Source organism: Phoenix dactylifera, chromosome 10, assembly GCF_009389715.1.
Source record: "Phoenix dactylifera cultivar Barhee BC4 chromosome 10, palm_55x_up_171113_PBpolish2nd_filt_p, whole genome shotgun sequence".
NCBI lineage: Eukaryota > Viridiplantae > Streptophyta > Magnoliopsida > Arecales > Arecaceae > Phoenix > Phoenix dactylifera.
In genome coordinates, this window is record NC_052401.1 from 959,844 (window position 1) to 980,005 (window position 20,162).

Here is a 20,162-nt window from a genome sequence, read left to right on the forward strand (position 1 = left end):
TCTTGGTACATTGTAGTAATACTACTAGGATATCTCCATTCTTAAGAGTAATTATGTGAATTCATTCATCACCATGCTCCAATATATATAACAGGCAATTATCGCATAATGGTGCCAATTTTCGCTGATGCCTACTTATGCTTGCTTATTTTGTACTCACGCATGTATCTCTTCATACATGCGCAACCATGTATCAACAATTTCAAGTCCTTTATCTTTAATTCCTTCTTATTTTGGTGAAAAGCCCATGGGCACTATCTCATACTACCTTGAGCTCATCATTCCTGCATTTTCCTTTTTTATGTTTAATGACCATTATTATAGAACTCCTATGCTCCACTAATTGTTGCCCATGGAATCATAGAAAAAAAAAAACCTCTGTCTGAAAAATTAATGAACTCTTTTCCCTAGATTTGATGCATTTAAGAGCAATGAAGATAGAGTTTCTTGTGGGGACAACTATTAAGACAAGGCTCACTACGCAGCATTCCTATGCTTGATACCTATCTTGCCATGCCCAAGTTGGCTCCATATGACATCATCAATACATGGCTCTAAAACGTTCGATGTCGCTATAAACTCTAAAAGCAAGTGGACCTCGAGGAATAGCATGATTACATGGGAGAAGGAGGACCAGAGGACAAGGCGTTTGGTTCTACCCTTGCCTTAGGGCTTACCCTTCCAAAGTGATTGGTAGTTGGGTGAGAGGGAAAAGGATGCACGAACCACCACATCCCAAGCTTTCCAATAGATAAATTAATCAAGAATTGGATGAAATATTGATATCCAAGCAAGAGAACGACTCCCTTGCAAGTATTGTGCTGAGAACATGATGAGTTAGTAAAAAGGTGAGTTGTCTGATCTGCTAGGTGCGAAAGAATGCAAAACTATCCATTCACAACTGAGACTAAATCTCAAATATTGTAGTGGATGGAGAGTTTTGCTTGAAAAAAAAAAAAAAGCTCTTGGGTGTGATCATAATAGTGCATCACTAATGCTTAGATGTTGCATTTGTAGGGAAGGCCTAAGATTAAGGAACTTAGTAATAGTTTGACTGCTATTGCTTGGTCTTTCAATTTGCTCTTAACTTTTGCACATTGATGAGCAGAGTCTCCTACACACCCCTCCCCTTCTCTCTCTCTTTATATATGTGTTCATCCAAATTATAATCTCTATGATGTTTCTTTAATTAAAATTAAGAGAAAAAAGCTATGGTGGAGATTAAACTCTGCAACTATTTTGGCAGATGAGGATTTCTTGAAATGGAAACTTCACTAAGATAGGAGCTTGTCATCTAGGCAAGTAACCTTTCATTAATGTAGGTGGCCTTTCATCCTAAATGTGGATCACCTAGACACTGAATGTGATACTGCGATGCGACTCTATCGATTTCTCTATGTGATCCTATCATCTCTCATGTCAAAGAGTCAAGATTAATATTCTGCATTATGCATCATATAAGGCTAAAACACCACCATGTGGGACATTGTGAGGGCAACTTGGCTGCCTTTGAGTTGCATAAGGTGGACCTATGCAATTCCAAATTCTTGCTTCTCTGTACCCCACCTTGAGATCAATCAGGATTCTGACATTGCATCTTAGAATGCTACATTCCATCTTCTGTGAGACAGGAAAGCACATCCCATTCATATTTGTCCTAAATGCTTCCAACTCTGTTTTTTTTTTTTTTTTGGATGGAACCGAATGCTTCAACTCTTACTGAGCAACACACAAATCAATACATTAAAACTAACGTTAGGCTGGGTATTTAATCAAGCCGCTGTAAAGAAATAAGGGAAGCAACTTGTCTGCTACTGGAGTAAGGCTAGGGATTTGTGTCATTGGATACTGGTGTCCTATTTGAATACTTTGATACAGTTTTTGCTGTATCCATAACTATTTTATCCCTGTTTCCGGAGTTAATCAAATGGGATATTTTCTTCTCTGCCTTCTGGCTACCTTTCCTGACCTATATGGCGTATAGGCATGTCATCATCATTTGGAAGGACTTTTGGAGGCAACTGCAGTTACTGGACCATTTGTAAGTTGAGAAGCAAACAAATGGTCGCAGCAGTGATGATCAACAAGTTTACTTGTTTGTCCCTTCTGTTTTTTAAGATCTCTACAAAGTTAAAAGTTCCAAGATTTCATCACCTTCCGTTAGAAAGGAATTTGAAACGATTGTTTAAAATGCATATATACTAATTAACTTTTACTAAAAGATTAGCTATGTCATTGTAGATAACGTACCCAATGTTTTAAATTGCAGTTGCTTGGTTGCCTAGATCCTACTTCATCACTAATATTAAACTAGGAAAAAATAAGTGGAGGCTATAATGTTCACCTCCTTTAGTCAAATTATGGTTTCATCTCCCTACACATTATATATATACTTGCAATATCTCGAGATGTGGCCCCCGCATTCTAAACTAGGAATCAATTTATAAGTAGATATTTGTAGGCTTTAGGTATTGCTTTAGCATTAATATTAATGCTCTCAGTATTTAGCTTCAATATGACGCAAACAAGCCAGCTAATTTTACTTTGTAATGCTCCAAGCCAGCTAATGTATCGGTTTGAAACAAATGAATAAGGTAGAAATAAATGAGCATCTATAAAATTATCTTAAATAATAATAAAAAGATTAGATAAAGCACAACCAAACTAGTTATGTAGTCTTTTTCCTGCATCGCCGGAACATCCCCCATATTAAGTATACATTAAGAGCATCCATGATAAATTGCAAAGCAACTACCACTTTGAGGGGAAGTAGGAGGTTCTCAAGGCATTCATTTTCCCTAGAGAATCAAACTAAACTAATCATTTAACATAGACATCCAAAAATAATTAAATTAATGGAAATGTTAAAAGGGCAATTCAGGCAATATAAGCCATGACAAGGTCTAAGTGTCACACTATCTTTCCTGGGGGACCCACATTAACTGAGCTGTGGCCCTCTAATTATCTAAAGCTTTCTATTTTATTGGTAAACCATCCAAAGCCCTGCGTAAATAGCATAGTTTAAGGCTAAAAATCACAAGCACCTGTGCTTTAATGCTGAAGGAATCAATATAAAACACTCAAGTAATAGAGAGGGAAGCTAAAAAAGAAGGGCAAGTAATAGAGAGAGAAGCTAAAAAGAAAGACTGGAAACAGTGGATGATAGAGGAGTACTATGTGCTTTCTCTCTCTCTCTCTGTCTCTGTAGCAAAGCTTGATTATTTAGTGCTAATGGCAGGAGGAAACACAGAGGAACGGAGAAAATACTCAGCTCCGTAGACTGAGGGCGGGAATAAGGCCGGCTCTGTTTTGAAAGCAATAAAGAAATGGAGTCTCTCCCGAACCGACGAAAAAGCTGAAAAGGGCTTCCAAGGTGGCGACTTTGTTCTTCCCCGCACATGCATTCGGTCCAAAGAGGTGAGATTGATAGGATAAATTAATGAGTGAAAAGTTATTTAATGCTTCTTTGCATAAATAGTTGGAAATTTGGGGAATTTTGAAAAAGGAAGCATTTTGGATTCAAATAACCCACGCCGATCGTCTTGTCTGCTGACAGTCCCCACATCCCTCACGCGTTCCTCTGTTTCCGGCATTAATGCCCTCTTTTCTAAATTAAGGTGATAATTTTGCTGTTTTTCTTGAAAAATGTTTTTTTCCTTCTTTTTTTTTGTCTTGTTTCTATTGGGTTTCAGCGAAAGATGAGATTTTGGGATGGTGAGTAGGTTTCTTTTAGGGTTTTCACTTTGTAGATTTCTGATCGTGAGGGGTTCTTTTTAGGGGTTTGGTTAGATGGTTAAGTTTTGTGTAGATCGATGAAATTAGGGGTTTTCTGATTTTTATTCGAGCCGGTGTTGTTCTCTGGTTTGAAAAATGTTTATCTTTTGAGCATTTGCGGGTGGTGATCTGTGGAGGAATTGGGGCAGTGGTGGGCATGGCGATGGAATCCAAGTGCCATTGATCTGTTAGATGGTTGAGATAGCAAGATGGATCGCCGGAGTTGGCTTTGGAGGCGGAAGTCGTCCGAGAAGAGCCCCGGGGAGACTGAGAGCTCAGGATCAGCGTCGTCTCATTCTGAGAGGTACTCAGATGATCAGGTTTGTCTACTGCCCTCTTTGTCTAATTTAATTCAGTTTATATGCAAATGCAGTCAGTTGTGTTGCTTGATTTTTGAATAGTATTTTTGAATAAATACTAAAATACAAAATCAAGAAGGCAATTTCGAGCTCTTCATTATCTTTTTTCCAGTTGTTCTGTCATTGGTGCTAATTGAGTCTTCCTGTTCTGTATGCTTTCCTTCTTTTCCTCACCTGGTTTCTTACCTAAAGGAACACTAGAAAAAGCTTCAAAAGGAAGTCGTAGTTTAAGGAATCTCTCAAGATTTTGGAAGAAGGCACATTTTTTTTTTTAAATTTGAACTTCAAATAATGCTCAAGAAGATGTTGATCCTGATTAACTTAGAATGGTTCTACCTTATATGGACTTCGAAAAAGATTGGAGAGATTTATGAAGTTATCTTCAGCAGGACTGGATTAACATGCTTGGAGCAGATAGGTGCCTTTTGTTTGTCATGTTGTCATCCAATGCCATTGACATGTAAAGGAAAGTCAAGAATGATTAAAACAATGACTCATGGATCAGCGAATGAAAGTCAAGTAAATGATTGCTTTCCTATATGTAATGATACCTTCTTCTTTGTCTAGATTCTAGTCTTAGAGATCTCAGAGGGTTGCTTCTTGTTTGTCCAAGCTTAAACATCATAACCACAATGTAAGATTTCCTTCAACAGAAACTAAGCATCCAGCTACCAGCTACTACAACATGCCACTCTCTGGGCTAAAGTTGCTTCATCAAAACTCGCAAAAGTTTGTAGGTGGTTAATGTTAAGTACCAATTATTAGAAAATTTTCAAACTTGATGAATATTGTTTAGCGTACCAAGCCATCCCCATGCATGACAGGCTTTATGCTTGAGATAAAGTTTACGCATATAATCACTTCTTTACTTTTTATTTTTTTTAAAAAAAAACTTCCTCGAACAATAAAAAAGTGAGATGTGCTGGAAATTGAATGGAAAGAGATATTTATAAATTTTTGACCTGGTTTTTAGCTCTAACTAAAATGACTATGGAGGGTCCTAACATGGTGAACTGATTGTTAAACAGGAGGCAGTGAAGGGTTCTTCAAATAATGCTTCTCCAAATCATGCCCAATCACCAGAGGTTTCATCAAACATTGGTGATAGTGAAGTCCATGAAAGTGTCAAGAGTTTGACCGAGAAACTCTCAGTTGCTCTTCTGAACATCAGTGCTAAAGAGGAGCTGGTCAAGCAACATGTGAAAGTTGCAGAAGAAGCTGTTTCAGGTTAGCATTGCTACATGTATATTTTCATTTTGTTCAAACTTAGGAAAGATAAGGTACATAAGTTGTGCTTGAAGGTAAAGAGAAATTCCATGCTTGAATTAATTCATACTAAAACAGATGGCTTCCCTGAAGATGTGAGTGAATGCAGGTTTATATGCCACAAATTAGTTAGGGTGATTATGTTAGTACTTGTTACATAACTTGATCTTTTTTCTTAAGCTTATAACATAATTTCACAACTTAAACGCACCGTAACTGTAGTGTAGACATTTGCTGTCAAATTCGATGGTTTGCTTGATTCAAGTTCAGGTTCACAATTTCACAATTCACTCTTTTCTGTTCAATTTGTCTTACTTGGTTTAGGATGAGAAATTTCATTCTTATTTATTTATATAATGTCACATCAAATTTATTTTGAATTATAATTATTTTTTTTCATAATTTTTTATGCATTAAGGGTATGTGAGATAAATAATATTAAAACATCTCCTTAGAGAGTTAGAAGCCAAAGGATATGGAGATCTTATGAATAAGATTTGATATTTTGCATATAAAAAATAGATTGCTTTTCATATTAGAGAAGCACAGTACGAACCTGTACATTTCAGAACAATCCACAATTTGCTTATGACCTAACAAATTAAGTGTGGTCTGGATCCTCATTTGTCTTCCTGGCTCTGGACTTCTCTCCTGCTTACACTCCTGTGCTTTTTATGCTGGAAATCAATGAGTTCAGTTATTTACCCATACTCAATATCCCGATGGTCAAGTCGTCTGGGATAATAATTCAATTAAAATTTATTGCTGAATTTTTGTGCTGTTGATGCCCTATCGCTGATGAGCGGTTGTGTGCTTTGTTAAGCATTCAGGCTGTGGTGGTTACTTCGCTTGGCTATTTATTTTCACCAGTCTTCTATAGAGAACTTGTTAGAGACTTTCCTTCTTGATTGTGAGACTCTGAAGAGGCTGACATACTGTATCCATTTAAACTGTGTCAAAAGGTTTACTCATTGACAGATAAGTTAGTACCTGCACAAGTTCAGAATGTGCATTTCTTATGTTTAACTGGAAGAATTCTTAAGAACTTACAATTTGCCTTTTTGCCTTTATAAAGTTGCATATAAGCCTAGGAATTCTAATTTGCCATCTTATGCCTAAATGCAGCATACCTTATTATTACTTCATATGGCTATGCTAGTTTACCTCATCAAAAATGAGAAAGCTAAAATGCCATGTCAATTGCTCATAAATTATGCACTTTAATACATCACCATGTCAATTGCTCATAAATTATGCACTTTAATACATCACCATCCCTCCCCCCCCCCCCCCCCCCCCCGCCCCGCCCCTCTCTATGTCTGTCTCTCCCTCTATCACACGTCTCAAAAGATAAGCATATATAACAAATAATTTGCGTTTTCACTCCAGAAAAACACAAATATTTAGTCTCATCAATTGTTTCACTATTATCTCTATTTAGTCTCATCAATTGTTTCACTATTATCTCTCTCTACATGCACAAGCATATGCGCACAAAAACACATGGTTGGATGCAATTAGTTGTTATTGCTAATAATATTAATTTTAATAATAATCAATTAGTTATCAACATAGCGCAGCGAAAAATTTACTGAGTATTGTTAAGAAGTGCTCACTAAAGCTAAACTCTGTAAGCTAGTTCACCGCTGATAAGACCTAAATGAACTTGTATGAACTAGATTATATATTTGGAATCTTTTCAACCCAGAAATCCTGGTCATGGTGGGCTTGTGCTACTCTATTTTCTATAGATTAAGTTTCTGTCAGTTGATGAGTTGCAATCTAGTGCAATTTTTTTTTTTCTCCTTTTTGCTTTGTATGACAAGAATTGCATAATTATTTTCATTTGATTGTTTATGATTTATATTTTGATAGGCTGGGAGCAGGCAGAAACTGAAGTTGCAGCTCTGAAGCAGCAACTTGAAGCTGCAAACCAGAAAAACTCTGCTCTTGAAGAAAGAATTGGTCACCTTGATGGTGCCCTCAAGGAATGTGTCAGGCAGCTCCGCCAAGCAAGGGAGGAGCAAGAGGAGAAAGTCCATGATGCTGTCATTAAGAAGACCCATCAGTGGGAATCTGAGAAGCTTGAGCTTGCGAAGCAGCTTGTCGAGCTCAAAGCACAGCTGCAAGCTGCAAAATCTGAAGCTGCTGCCGCTGTTGACCTTGGTCTTAAAGCAAAACTTGAAGCTTCTGAGAAAGAAAATGCAGCTTTCAAGGTTGAACTACTATCTCAATCTGAGGATCTCCAGACACTGACACTAGAGAGGGAGCTGAGTAATCAAGCAGCAGAGACAGCCAGCAAGCAACATTTAGAGAGCATAAAAAAGGTTGCTAAACTTGAGGCTGAATGTCGTAGGTTACGGTCTCGAGCATCCAAATCACTACCAGTTAATGGCCACAAGCCTTTTGCAAATTCAATTTGCATGGAATCTGTTACCGATAGCCAATCAGATAGTGGAGAACGATTGCTAAGCATGGATAATGAGCCAGGGTGCTCAGATTCATGGGCATCAGCTTTAATTGCTGAACTCGATCAGTTCAAGAATGATAAGGCCAGTGCAAGAAACCTCATCACTTCTATAGAGATTGACCTGATGGATGATTTCCTTGAGATGGAGAGACTAGTTGCTTTGCCTGAGGCTGATCGTGTAAGTTCGAGCTTTGAACTTGAAGCTGATTCTGACAGAGTTGCTACAAGAGAAAGCCCATTAAAAGTCGAAGCTTTGCATCTGCAGTTAGCTGAATTGGAAGAAAAAGTTGCAAAAATGGAAAACGAGAAAACAGAATTGGAGATGGCTTTAGTTGATTCGCGAAATCAGCTTGAGGCTTCTTGCAATCAGCTCAGAGTTGCTGAGGATAAGTTGATTGAACTGCAGAAGCAATTAGACTTGGCCAATGAATCAAAACAAGTGGCCACAGCAGAAGTGGTGTCTGTGGAGGCAAAGAGAAAGGCACTGGAGGCTCAGCTAGAATCAACAGAACTGGAAGTCAGAAAGCTATATGATAAGGTGTGTTTGTTAGAAGGAAAAATTGAGGGTGAGAAGGCACTGTCTACAGAACTCGAAGCTAGGGTAGAGGCTGCAGAGGCTTCTAGAAAGGTATCCGAGTCTCAGCTTAAGTCAGCTCATTTGGAAGTTGGTAGTCTGCATGAAATGGTGGGTCTATTAGAAAGCAAGGTGGCGGAGGAGAGGGCATCATCTACAGAATTTGCAGCTAAAGTACAGGCTTTAGAGGCTGTGAGAATGGCATTAGATTCTCAGCTTGAGTCTGCACATTTGGAAGTCAATAAGCTACGTGAGAAGGTGGGTTACTTAGAAGTGAAAGCTGAGGAGGAGAGGACAAAATCTGCAGAATTTGCAACTAAAGTAGAGGCTGTGGAGGCAGTAAGAAAGTCATCAGAATTCCAGCTCGAGACAGCAAATTTGGAAATAGGAAAGCTGCACGATAAGGTGGGTTTATTGGAAGGACAAGTTAGCAAGGAAAAGGCATTAACTGCAGAATTTGCAGCGAAGTGTCAGAAATTGGAGAGTGAGATATCAAGGATAAAGCGAGAAGCTGAGCTCTGGCAAGTTACAAGCTCAAATGGAGACCTGAAGATTAAACAGGTAAATCCTGATGTTCCCTTCACTCGGAATTTGAATTCGGTATCTTCATTTTTAAGTAGTTTTGGAGCTTTTTAGTCATTGCATGATTCAATGCTCTGAGTGGCCAATGAACATTAGCATTGCATATCTTATGGCAAAATGCAAACTAGAATCTCCTACAGTCCTTAATTATTTTTCTTTTTTTGAATGTCATTATGGTTGTTATTTTTATACCTAACAGGATTGGAGGTGCCTCATTATACACCAATTAAAGATCTCCATCCATAGTTGTTTCTATGACTGCTCATTTTAGTGATCTTGTCTTTATCGCAGGAGAAAGAGCTTGCTGTGGCTGCTGGGAAGCTGGCAGAGTGCCAAAAAACAATCGCCTCTCTTGGCCAGCAGTTGAAATCACTGACAACTTTAGATGACTTCATGCTTGAAGCTGAGAAGCTAGAACTAAATGGAGGCTCACCAGATCTTATACTGCATTCTAGTTATTCTTCAGAGAAGATAAGCAGCTATACTTTCCCAAATGGCAAAGAGGGGGGGTCTCCACCATCTTCTTCGCTCTCATCCTCATCCTCAACTCTTTCTGGGTTTGCAAGCTTGTTGCCTCGAAGTAGGAGCAGCAGCTATATAGAAAACTAGTAGAACACGGAAATGCTAAAAGTTTAAATGGTTTTGGTGTCCACTGTATTGCAAATGTACATTGAAAAGAAGTGCTCTGTTAGATTATTGGTGGGATTTTCTTTTTCTTTTTTTTTGGGTGGTTGATGATTAGATGTATAATTTCTTTTGTTATATCAAAATCCTAAGTTAATTAGCAGAAGTGAAGATTGCAGGGCTGTAACTTTCTGCACTTCTTTAAGATGTTATTGTTACAGTACATAAAGAGGGGTTGAATGACTGAACTTTCATCTCTCTTTGTTACTTGTTTGTTGAAACTTAAACTTTTAGCCTTTGTTTTCTGCAGCAAAAGCAATCCAGCATTTATGCCTTCATGTTAGACTCCATTATAGTACACTCTTATCTTATGCTTATAAAGTGCAAGTTGTTAGACAATACTTTGGTTGTGTTTCTTGATTCTCAGTGTAAAACTTTTTTGACTCCAAATAAAAATTAGTAGTTTTACCTCTTACCTCTGTTTCTTTATGCATAAAGAACTTGTCTGTTGGCCAAATATTGGCCAACTCTTATAGACTTTAAAATAATTAGTAGTCAGTCAAAATAAAACAAATCCAAATTTAAAATAATACTTTCAACAACTTAGAAGTAAGAGGTAAAAGATCCATCTATTGAATTACCTCGCTGAAAAATCAGAGCATTTCACTTATTGCCTCCAAATACTACACTTAATTAGCAGGCTCGTTAAAGAATAAGGTTCTTGTTCGCACGAGAATCTTCTGCCGTGGGCGCAATCGTCTTGCTGAAATTTGCCGTTAACAATATTATTGTTCGAGTTCTCATATAGCGGTTCCATGGTGTAGTGGTTAGCACTCCAGACTTTGAATCTGGCGACCTGGGTTCGAATCCCGGTGGGACCTTTTTTAACGTTTACATTATTTTTTCCACGCTGCTGTTTGCACACTCTTTTTACAAGCTGGGTTCATTTTGTCATTGCAATCTGGCATTTTCTTTCCAAGGTTAAATCACCTCTGATTCTTTTTGTCATTAGAATCGAGAATTTTTTTCGTTTCAGGGTTAAATCAGCATTGAAGCTTAGGAAGGCCATCTTATTTGAACATCATGCTATAATCCTCCATGATCTATGTTGCTAAATCTCTTCCATGGCAAGGTGGTGGTGCTCTCACTCTTCAGCATACTTCAAAAACCATGAAAAAGGTAGCAACTTAAATTGGCATGATAGATTATAAGTCAATTCACAATTTATAGCGAAGTCTGAATTATTTGGAGGTTCTAAGTATATTGATTTTGATTGTCATTCAAGGCCATTAATAACTTTATGGCAGCGTCAAATATTTAGATCGAACCATACTCATGATTATTGATTGCCAAATTTATTAGTTAAATTTACACTAACACAAACTATCATCATATGTTCAGAAAAGGAAAATATTTCTAGTCAATTTGAAGGTAAGGGTTACAAATAATTATTAAGAGCATCTAGGAATAAGAAAGAAGGATTTCTACACAAATCATGAAAATATAGTATTTAAATTTAATATTTGGACATAGTGTTTAAGGTTACTATTAGTCCCTTCAGATATAAGAAACACTATATATCAATATATAAATCTGAACAATAGATGGGATATATAATTATTATATGAATAGTTTTCGTGGATTACTAATAGTTCAAGTCTACTGAATTTAAAAAAAAAAAAGAATTTTTTAGTTTTGAAAACTTAATTTCATGACCTACAACACTGTCCGTAGTTGTCGAAGTCTGCTGAAAAACGGATGACCGTGTGGTACCAATGGACATACCTTAACCAGTTCTTCATCCAATTATAGAATAAAGTCCTTTCAGGATCCATATTTCCCCCAAAAAAAAAAAAAACCACATCATTTCCAACGAAATTTTACCATAACAAAACAAAAACAAAAATGGTACCACTGCATTGTCCAATGGAAAAACAACAGAAAACAAAAATAGACAAATGTAACAACTGCATTAGGATTCCAAGTACCATCAAAACCTGACCTGCGGCCCAATAGCCAATGAGCAGAATGTGTATACACTGGAGGAATTAATATAGCCATCAAAGGTATAATGATACAGGGGACAAACTGAACAAGTGCATATAGGCGTAAATCATCAAAGAATCTGCAAAAAGGTTACAAGAGTTTTAAGTCTGATTCAGATAATTAAGGATATAATAATTTAAGTACTAACAAAAAAAAAAAAAGAAGACAAGAACATAAAATAAAGTAGTATGCTTGCCTCCAATATAAAATGCTTAGTATACCCGCCATAACTAATGGTACAATTGATGTCGTTCCAGTCTTTTCATCAATCCTTTCAATGATGAAGATTGCCATGATTGATGTGAGCGCAATGGTCATCTAAGTTACCATTGTTGACTAATTCAAGATTCAAAACGCATGCTAAATGAAGGGGAAGCAATATAGTTGAAAAATATCTAATGGACTGACTCACTGCAACTACTAGGAACGGCCACCATCCATGAAATTAAGCTAATCATGACATAGAACAGTTTATGATGATGATGTAAAAATTCATGTCTTAGATAACCAGAGGCAAGCTACTGAAACATCAAGCTCAAGACAACTTCCTTCAAGAACTCAGCAAACATGCATAGTATGACAATTTATCTAGATGGCATCTTTAGTCAAAAGACTTGAAACATACAAGAAATATCTAATAAAAATAGTAGAAAATTACAGGTAGTCGATCCCAAACAAGTCGAGCATCATTTGGCTTGAGATGGTGATAGGAGGAACCAAAAACAACAGCAGCCACGCCAATGAAGAAGCACGGCCAGCCCCAGACTTCACCTTGCAGGCTATCAGAAGCAAAAGGAATAAGTTGAGCAACATGAAAATCTCTTTTTTTTTTTCTTACTATAAAAACTGTCAAAAAATTCTACCTTAGCCTGAAGCTTCCATGAAGGCAAAGTACAAGCCCAACTATACCAATCACAAGAGAAGGAAAGTTTGAAATCACATTCAACGTATTGAGTATCCCTGCAACAAATAATAATTAAGCAGATGCTATGTTCATTATGTTTGTATATGGAACTCCAACGGCACTGCAAATAAACACTCCAACAGCATCATTTTTAGTTCTTGCTGTGACTTCGCCACAACCACACAGCATCCATCAAAGTTGGAAAATTGTGGAAAGATTTCAGCGCCAGAGGCGCCACATATCATCAAACTGCGCAACTTCAGGGTACCAATACTGGAAACAGAGAAACAAGGCAGCAGGATGACAAAGGGCTTGTTTGGTTCGTGGAAAAAGAAGGAAGAAAAGTATGGTCAACGAAAAAGTAAAGAGATGCCTCTTGTTTTGTTGGAGTTTTTAAAGAAGAAAGACGGAAGAGTTGTATTTTTGTGGGAATATGATTCCCACGTTTCATAAAAAAGTCTTTTTCATGAGAAACATAGAAAAATTATTTTTCCATGATCCAGAAATTGAAACATTTTTATTTTTTTCCAAAAAGGCCCTACACATAACTTTTTTCTCAAAAAAGGATCCGAAAAATCAAGGATCCTTATTTGATCCAAAGCACTAAAGACCTAATTTTTATAAAGTATAATTGGAATTACATATAACTTTCTCAGAAAAGTGGATGGTCAACTAAACATAAGCACTCTAGAAATCTGTCATTTTTCCATGGTCAACCAAACATGCTAAAAGTACTTTTTCAAACATTCTCTTTTTAGAAATCTGTTTTCCAAGAATTATATTTCTATAAGAAAAAATGCTTCATGCGAATCAAATGAGCCCAAAATGTAACTTGTTTAGTGTTTTGATAAAGAAATTGCTTCAATATTCTACATACAGCATAACTAAATGGATTTGATACGTACAATCAAAAACTTTCCTTTTAGTCTAACTATAATATAATTGGGAGGACTCCATGCCTTCTTGGATGCTATTTTTGCTGCTTTCATTAAAAAAAAATTTCCCCTTTCCCGATTCTAACATGCCATAGCCTCTCGATAGGTTTTTGGTTGTTTTAGTCTATATCAAGATCAATCCAAAATTTTAAAGGATCAAGTTGGTTTTCAAGACAAGTCCAACCATTGGATTATCTAAATTCTTAATTAACTACCAGGTAATAAGAAAAGTTACAACTATAAGTATATCAGCAATATGATTATTTAAAAATAAAATCGATTGTCCCGGATGTCAACGCCAATTCAAAAATTTAATTAGACATAATCAAGTCCAAAATTTTAATTAGAAACTTGGCTTGTGACACATGTAGGTAGGACTAAGATCATGCTTCAATATGAACAATCTATCCAATATCTTCATGCAAACTCTGTATCAATCATTCAAAACTTGTTTAGGCCTAGAAGTAAACCAAAATGCAATCATATTGGCCACCTTGCAAGTCACAAAATAGAATGAACCTCATATGATGCAAAGGGACCAGTTCTGGACTAGGCTAGCCCATTTGCAACCTTGGCTAAGGTGGCTAACTTATTCCACAATTAAATCAAGTCTGCCCACATGATGGGTCCATGCAAGAATCCTTATATCACAGACAATTCCAAAAATCGCCCTGCATCAATCTCCGACTACCATGGTGAAACTTGTAAAATAGACAAAGTTCGGGGGCGCTCCCATATATCGTCTCCGATCACCGGAAGCCATTCAATCTCTTCGACGGCCCGCCCCTCCCTCTCTCGATCTTGCCCAATTGTTTCCTTCTTCTTCCTCCCCGAAAATTTTATATATCCTGAGATAAGGGTTTCGAAGGTCCTGAATAAGGGTTGGGTTTCGAAAGATCTCTAGGGATCCATTGAAATCTCCGACGATGTCGAGCTTCAGCGGCGACGAAACCGCCCCCTTCTTCGGATTCCTCGGCGCTGCGGCCGCCCTTGTCTTCTCCTGTGATATCCCGATCCCAAGGTTTCTTCTGATATCCGATTTTCGGGTTTTTCTTTCTTATTTTTTTTTTTCTTTTTTTGGGGATTTTAGGCATGGGGGCGGCGTACGGGACGGCGAAGAGCGGTGTGGGGGTGGCGTCCATGGGGGTGATGCGGCCAGAGCTGGTGATGAAGTCGATCGTGCCCGTGGTCATGGCCGGAGTGCTCGGGATCTACGGGTTGATCATAGCCGTGATCATTAGCACCGGTATAAACCCTAAGGCCAAGTCGTATTACCTCTTCGATGGATACGCTCATCTTTCCTCCGGGCTGGCTTGTGGCCTTGCCGGGCTCTCTGCAGGCATGGCTATCGGGATCGTTGGCGATGCTGGAGTCAGGTAACCTTTGTTTTTCCCCCTTTTTGTTAGATCTAGATCGGAGATTCTTAGTTCATTTTGATTTCTGGTTATCTTGTATTGTGATAAATTTCCTATGGTGATTAATTTGTGTTTGAAGATTGATTTTGTGTTATGAGTATGTATCTATAGAGAGAGAGATAGAGATAGAGAGCGAGAGAGAGAGAGAGAGAGTGTGTGTGAGAGAGACAGAGAGAGGTTTCAATATCACTATTGTGCATGCCTATAGTTCGATAAGTTTTTGTGGATAACATATGCCTTTTAGTTTCATCAGAATTATAGGAGGTAAATTCACATGGGTCACGGCTTAAGGATGTTAAGGTGATGGTATTTGACTTAGTTAAAAAAAGAAAAAAGAACAGTTTTTGGCTGTGGTTATTGCGATAGGATGAAGGATTGTGAGAGGTTCCAATTTTAAGAATAGGAGATTGTGGTTGAGTTCTCATCTGAATACGGATGGAAAACAAATGTCTTTTGGTCTGATGTTCGATGGCATTGGTAAGTAATCTGATTATGGTTTAAATTGTCACAGAATCAATCTTTGAGTCTTAATCTGATTTTAAGGTTGTAAGTTTGTCTTTGTACTACTTTGTTTGTGGTTGAAGAAGATGGTGTTAGAAAGGGTGAGTGATTTTAGCTCTCTACTTTATCTGGTTATCTCTATGGGTCTGATTATGTTCCATAATGGTTTGTGTTTTTTTAATGGCAGGGGATTTGTGAGAAAGGGAATTTGTTATAGTTGAGCAGAGATTAATTAGTACATTCAACTCTTCAATTGTTGTTTCAGAGAGATTCTTTATCATTTTCTTTCTAGTTGTTTATTATTTAACAATTCCCTTTTTCTGTGACCACTCACATCTAACGTAAGATTTAGTTTATTCATCATTATGCATTGACATTTCTGCTTTTTTATTCGGTGATTGGCTTGCATGCTCGCCTTGATTGCTACTTGGCTGATGTACACAATTCATATTCAATTTGCAAATTCTTTGCTTCAATTTGCTCTGAGAAGTTAATTAATTGAAATTATATGTATGATTATTGTAGTGTCAGCATGATTTTGTTCATTAGAAGATTGATAATGGTTATTTTTGCCATTGCAGAATTCTTTTATGTTTGTTTTGAGGAAAGAATATTATTTGCTTTACTATCATTTTTTGTGGTTTTAGAAATAAAGTTAATTCGATTCTCCAGAACATGTCTATTAGCTTTTCGTGAACCTTGTTCCATGTATAAATCAAGATAGAATTTATATAATGGTTTGACAAAACCTTTGTAACGGTACCTCTTTTGCATATGGATTGATCACCAATTTGGAAAAAGCACACAGCTTCTGTTAAGATTGATCTTTTAACCAATATTTTGAGTAGGTTGCCTACATTGAAGGATTTAAGTTCCATGTGCATCATTTGGTAGCGTAATAGCAAATCGAACTATTACTTGGATGAGTTAACCTTCTATGGAAATGATAGTGGCAACCAGATTCAGTTAAACAACTTTGGTTTAGCTGTGATTGTGTTGAGCAAGAAAATTTCCCCCCTCTTCTGTAATGTATACTTGTAAGATGCGATGAGTACCGGTGTGCTAGAGAAGGTGCCAAGCTGTTTGTTGTTTTTGGAAGAGTTGACCAGGAAAAATATGGTATGTAGCTGTGGATATGATAACTAAAACTGCAGGACCAATTAGTAACTTGATGCATGGAATGAAACTCTAGTTTGCAAATAAGTTGCAACGAGTCTATGGCCATCACCAATAGCCAAATGATGCAAGCTTGGTCATTTTTGCAATCTGCCTAATTTATGGCACATTAAAGTAAATGTAGCTATTTATTTTATTCGGTGAAACAAGTAAAGATATGCTTTTTGATAGTTGATTGTTGGATACATTTGAGGCTTACTATTTGATAAAATGACACTATGCTGTAGCTGTTATATGATCACAATGTTAAAAAAAGAGAAGATCAAGTTACATAAGATGAGTGTCATTTGGAGGAGAATATTGAGTCATGATGCATGAACTCTAATAGGGTAATGTTTGTAATGAACAAAAGGCATAGGTGTCCCACCAATCAGTTTAGTGGAGAAGCAACTGAGACAGTACATGCACATGAATCTATGGCTCCACTAATGACAGGTTACATCAAAAGATCAGGCAGGAGGCAACAAACTAACAGAACATGGAAGTTAGTCTTTGGTGGGAAGGATTTTGTAAAGCATGCGCTGGTAGAGAATGCATGAGTGTTTGTTCAACGGGCCTCAAATGTTTTGGATTTCAAATGTTGATAATGGTCATTGTGGGGCGTGGAGGTGCAGAAATTAGGCACAAAGTAAAACTTGTTGACTATGACAGGTCAGATGTCTGAAGCTTCCTGTAGCCTGATAGGAGCATTTTGCATTGAAATTTATCATTTATATAGAACCGATGACTTGATCCCTCTCATATTACGGTGGGCCTCATATAAAAAACTAGCTATTTTCTTATGACTTGTCCTGTCACTCGCTTAGTCAGACGAGTAGCTACGATATCTGCACTGGTTCTGTTCTTTACCTGTTAATTTGGTGTTTGTGAGCTGTCTGACTCTTGTTTCTAATCAAATATTTGAAAGATCCTTATTAATTTGTAGCATGCCAAATTGTCTAAACTTGATGGCTTTCATAATTCTTTGCAGGGCCAATGCACAGCAGCCGAAACTTTTTGTGGGCATGATTCTCATTCTCATTTTTGCTGAAGCACTTGCCCTTTATGGTCTCATTGTTGGCATCATCCTCTCCTCTCGGGCTGGCCAGTCTCGGGCAGACTAAGATACAAGCAGATGACCATAAATGATCCTGCAAGCCATTGTAATAATTATATTGAATGTGATTCCATTGTGATTTGTATTCCTAGATGTTACCAAAGATCTTTCTATTTTGCGATCTGACATCTATATTAAATTTATTGATTGCCATGCAAGCGAACAGCCGCCTGAGTCTCAGTTGTTCGGCTGTTGTTCTGAGATATTGGGAATGTTCAGTTTACAATAAATGGATTCAATGATTCGGTCTGCATGACTTGCCTTTCAATGTTAATATAGTGTTTCTTCGGTGTGGAATACAGGAAATTCAGGATATTCCTGGAATCCTGAAGCGAAGCAAGGCAGCCACTACAGAGTTCAGAGGGAGCGCTTGTATTCAGGCGTTGGACCCTTGGTGTCTGGTTCATTGGGTTACAGAGTATTGTGGTAGTAGTAGACTGGAGTAATAATGGGTTCATCTATCTTCATCTGTGACAACTACCAGTCTCCGTAGCTGGTTGGCTGGTTGTGGTTGACATGCAGTTGAGGGTTGCAAGATTCATCTGAAAATATGAAACGCTTCGGCCTAAGAAATGGAGAAATTGTTCTCTACACTGCGTGCACGGGTGTAAGCAATACTTTCTCTTAAGAAATGAGCCGAGCCACCGCAACCAGTCATCTCCATCCCAAAGTAAAATATTTATATAATTCAATCTGTTTGCCTGTCTGCTGCTCTACTGCTCTGTTCTTGCTGACGCAAAAGTGACTCGGGAAGTGTCAAATCGATCACGGATTGCATTCGTCGGTGCTGAAGTTGGCATTTCAACCAGGTTCAAGAATCGCATTTCATTTAACTCTGTTCGATACTTGGCCTTAGCCCATGATAGCGTAATGTGATAAGCCAGGGCACGGATAAATTCGCGGGCCGGTGCGGGAAAAAAAGGGGAGGAGAAGATAAAAGCGGGGGTCGGATAATAGTGGAGAACCGAGGGACAATGGAGAAGGCGGCAGAGGCGGCGGCGGCGGATACGCCGGTGATCGTGTGGAACGAGAAGGACGGGAGGTTCGAGACGGAGGACAAGGAGGCCTTCCTCCAGTACCACCTCCGAGATGTGACGGTCGCCGTCGAAGGAAGCGAAGCCAAGGAGAAGAAGAAGAAGACGGCGAATGGACATGGTCCACACGTACGTGCCCAGGAGCAAGCGAGGCCTGGGCCTCGCCGCCCGTCTCTGCGTCGCCGCATTCACCCACGCCCAGCGCCACTCCTTGCTCGTCATTCCCTCCTGCTCCTATATCTCCGTAATCTCTCTTCTCCGTTCCTTCGTAAAATCATCACCTAGTCCTTTTCTCGAATAGTTCGTCGGCGTCCTCGATCTCTCTGTTCTGTGTTGAATTGTTCTAATTCAGTTTTCTCTAGGGTTTTCTCTGTTATTGTATGCATAAATCTTGGAGAGCTTTGGATTACGGAGAGCTGATAGTCGTATAAAATATGGCTAAGATGAATTAATTCATAAAGTTTAGTGGAACTGGGAAATACTGATGAGTTTATGTTTGTCGGCAGGACACATTTCTTCCTCGAAATCCTTCCTGGAACTCTCTTGTATACAACAAGGAGTAAAAATCCTGTATGTGATCTTCTGCAATGCGCTTTCAGGTCTGTTCTCTTCTGTTGTTCATGTTAAGCCTGTAATCTTATCACCAGCCTACTGTATGCATTTATTTTCTGCCAATATCATCTCTGCTCCTGAAATGACCATTTAATCCTAGTCAGTGATTTCCTTTTGTATCTATGTTTCCTTTGTTATGCTTGGAAGTTAATCCTAGTCAATGATTTCCTTTGTTATGCTTGGAAGTTCTTGCATTTTCTTGTGGAACATAAAATACACAGTTAGTAATGACTGATTTTCTCTGAATATGAAGTGCTCCAAACTTTCTCGTGCAACCATTAGAAATCATGGTATGCTGTATCGGCCCGAACTGGACAGTACGAGGCGTACCATACCATACTAATTTCATACCGATACCGATATCCGGTACGGATGGCGTACCGATACTTGATGCACCAAAAAAATTTCATACGATATTATACCGATATTGTGCTAGTGTGGTACCGATACGGGTCCGGTACCGAGGTGGCGAAACTTGCCAGAAACAAATATTAATAAAGATGGGTGAAGGTCTCATAGAGTTGGTTCGTTGGTTTAATAAACCTAGAACAATTAAAACAATGGAAAGCTGTGATGATTACAGCTATTTGTATTGTGCATTTTGAAATACAAGATTGAGCTCGGAAAATTTGCTATTGATATTAAATTGAACTTCGACAAAATTGCTCCTACGAAGGGGCAAGATGACAATTATAAAAGAGGCACATGACAGGTTTATATAATAGGTGAAAATTAAGTAAAAGTGCAAAATTTTCTTCTTTATTCCTCCACTTAAAATTATCCATCCATCTCTA

At 38.0% G+C, this 20,162-nt stretch overlaps 4 protein-coding genes and 1 non-coding gene across 9 annotated transcripts; 4 read left to right on the plus strand and 1 right to left on the minus strand.

The window, feature by feature from the left end:
• The first annotated feature begins 3,106 nt into the window (after positions 1 to 3,106).
• Positions 3,107 to 9,992, plus strand: LOC103703204 (filament-like plant protein 3). 4 transcript variants are annotated; one of them, XM_039130703.1, is made up of 5 exons: positions 3,107 to 3,617; positions 3,924 to 4,094; positions 5,162 to 5,360; positions 7,275 to 9,004; positions 9,317 to 9,992. In XM_039130703.1, exons 2-5 carry the CDS (start codon positions 3,984 to 3,986, stop codon positions 9,632 to 9,634), a joined length of 2,358 nt encoding a protein of 785 aa, XP_038986631.1. In that variant the 5' UTR covers positions 3,107 to 3,617; positions 3,924 to 3,983; the 3' UTR covers positions 9,635 to 9,992. The 4 variants fall into 4 exon arrangements, with proteins under 4 accessions (XP_038986631.1, XP_008784207.2, XP_008784208.2 ...); XM_008785985.3 differs by having other exon boundaries at positions 3,107 to 3,417; positions 3,557 to 4,094; XM_008785986.3 differs by having other exon boundaries at positions 3,107 to 3,417.
• A 466-nt stretch (positions 9,993 to 10,458) lies between these two features.
• On the plus strand, positions 10,459 to 10,530 carry TRNAQ-UUG. The gene has a single exon. It is a non-coding gene; the product is annotated as a tRNA-Gln (tRNA).
• Positions 10,531 to 11,529: 999 nt separating this feature from the next.
• Positions 11,530 to 12,665, minus strand: LOC103703256 (the record flags this gene model as incomplete). The annotated part of the gene is made up of 5 exons (XM_008786036.2): positions 11,530 to 11,563; positions 11,652 to 11,774; positions 11,892 to 12,013; positions 12,354 to 12,474; positions 12,559 to 12,665. Coding segments are annotated over 5 exons (507 nt in total), but the record flags the coding sequence as incomplete, so codon positions are not given.
• A 1,606-nt stretch (positions 12,666 to 14,271) lies between these two features.
• On the plus strand, positions 14,272 to 17,990 carry LOC103703203 (V-type proton ATPase 16 kDa proteolipid subunit). The gene is made up of 3 exons (XM_008785983.4): positions 14,272 to 14,536; positions 14,625 to 14,910; positions 17,597 to 17,990. The coding sequence occupies exons 1-3, from the start codon at positions 14,461 to 14,463 to the stop codon at positions 17,727 to 17,729; spliced, it is 495 nt and encodes a 164-aa protein (XP_008784205.1). The 5' UTR covers positions 14,272 to 14,460; the 3' UTR covers positions 17,730 to 17,990.
• Positions 17,991 to 18,216: 226 nt separating this feature from the next.
• Positions 18,217 to 19,553, plus strand: LOC103703202 (acetyltransferase At1g77540-like). Of its 2 annotated transcripts, none has more exons than XM_039130705.1 (3): positions 18,217 to 18,813; positions 18,857 to 19,000; positions 19,263 to 19,553. In XM_039130705.1, the coding sequence occupies exons 1-3, from the start codon at positions 18,697 to 18,699 to the stop codon at positions 19,317 to 19,319; spliced, it is 318 nt and encodes a 105-aa protein (XP_038986633.1). In that variant the 5' UTR covers positions 18,217 to 18,696; the 3' UTR covers positions 19,320 to 19,553. The 2 variants fall into 2 exon arrangements, with proteins under 2 accessions (XP_038986633.1, XP_038986632.1); XM_039130704.1 differs by having other exon boundaries at positions 18,217 to 18,531; positions 18,607 to 19,000.
• The last annotated feature ends 609 nt before the right edge of the window (positions 19,554 to 20,162 follow it).

Bases quoted from the DNA above. Each gene is read 5' to 3' on its own strand.
- LOC103703204 (XM_008785984.3), top strand. From the start codon at position 3,984: ATGGATCGCCGGAGTTGGCTTTGGAGGCGGAAGTCGTCCGAGAAGAGC. The intron at 4,095-5,161 runs GTTTGTCTACTG...ATTGTTAAACAG, and splicing joins AGAGGTACTCAGATGATCAG to GAGGCAGTGAAGGGTTCTTC. The intron at 5,361-7,274 runs GTTAGCATTGCT...ATATTTTGATAG, and splicing joins TGCAGAAGAAGCTGTTTCAG to GCTGGGAGCAGGCAGAAACT.
- LOC103703203 (XM_008785983.4), top strand. From the start codon at position 14,461: ATGTCGAGCTTCAGCGGCGACGAAACCGCCCCCTTCTTCGGATTCCTC. The intron at 14,537-14,624 runs GTGATATCCCGA...TGGGGATTTTAG, and splicing joins GGCCGCCCTTGTCTTCTCCT to GCATGGGGGCGGCGTACGGG. The intron at 14,911-17,596 runs GTAACCTTTGTT...AATTCTTTGCAG, and splicing joins GTTGGCGATGCTGGAGTCAG to GGCCAATGCACAGCAGCCGA.
- LOC103703202 (XM_039130704.1), top strand. From the start codon at position 18,697: ATGGAGAAGGCGGCAGAGGCGGCGGCGGCGGATACGCCGGTGATCGTG. The intron at 19,001-19,262 runs GTAATCTCTCTT...GTTTGTCGGCAG, and splicing joins CCTCCTGCTCCTATATCTCC to GACACATTTCTTCCTCGAAA.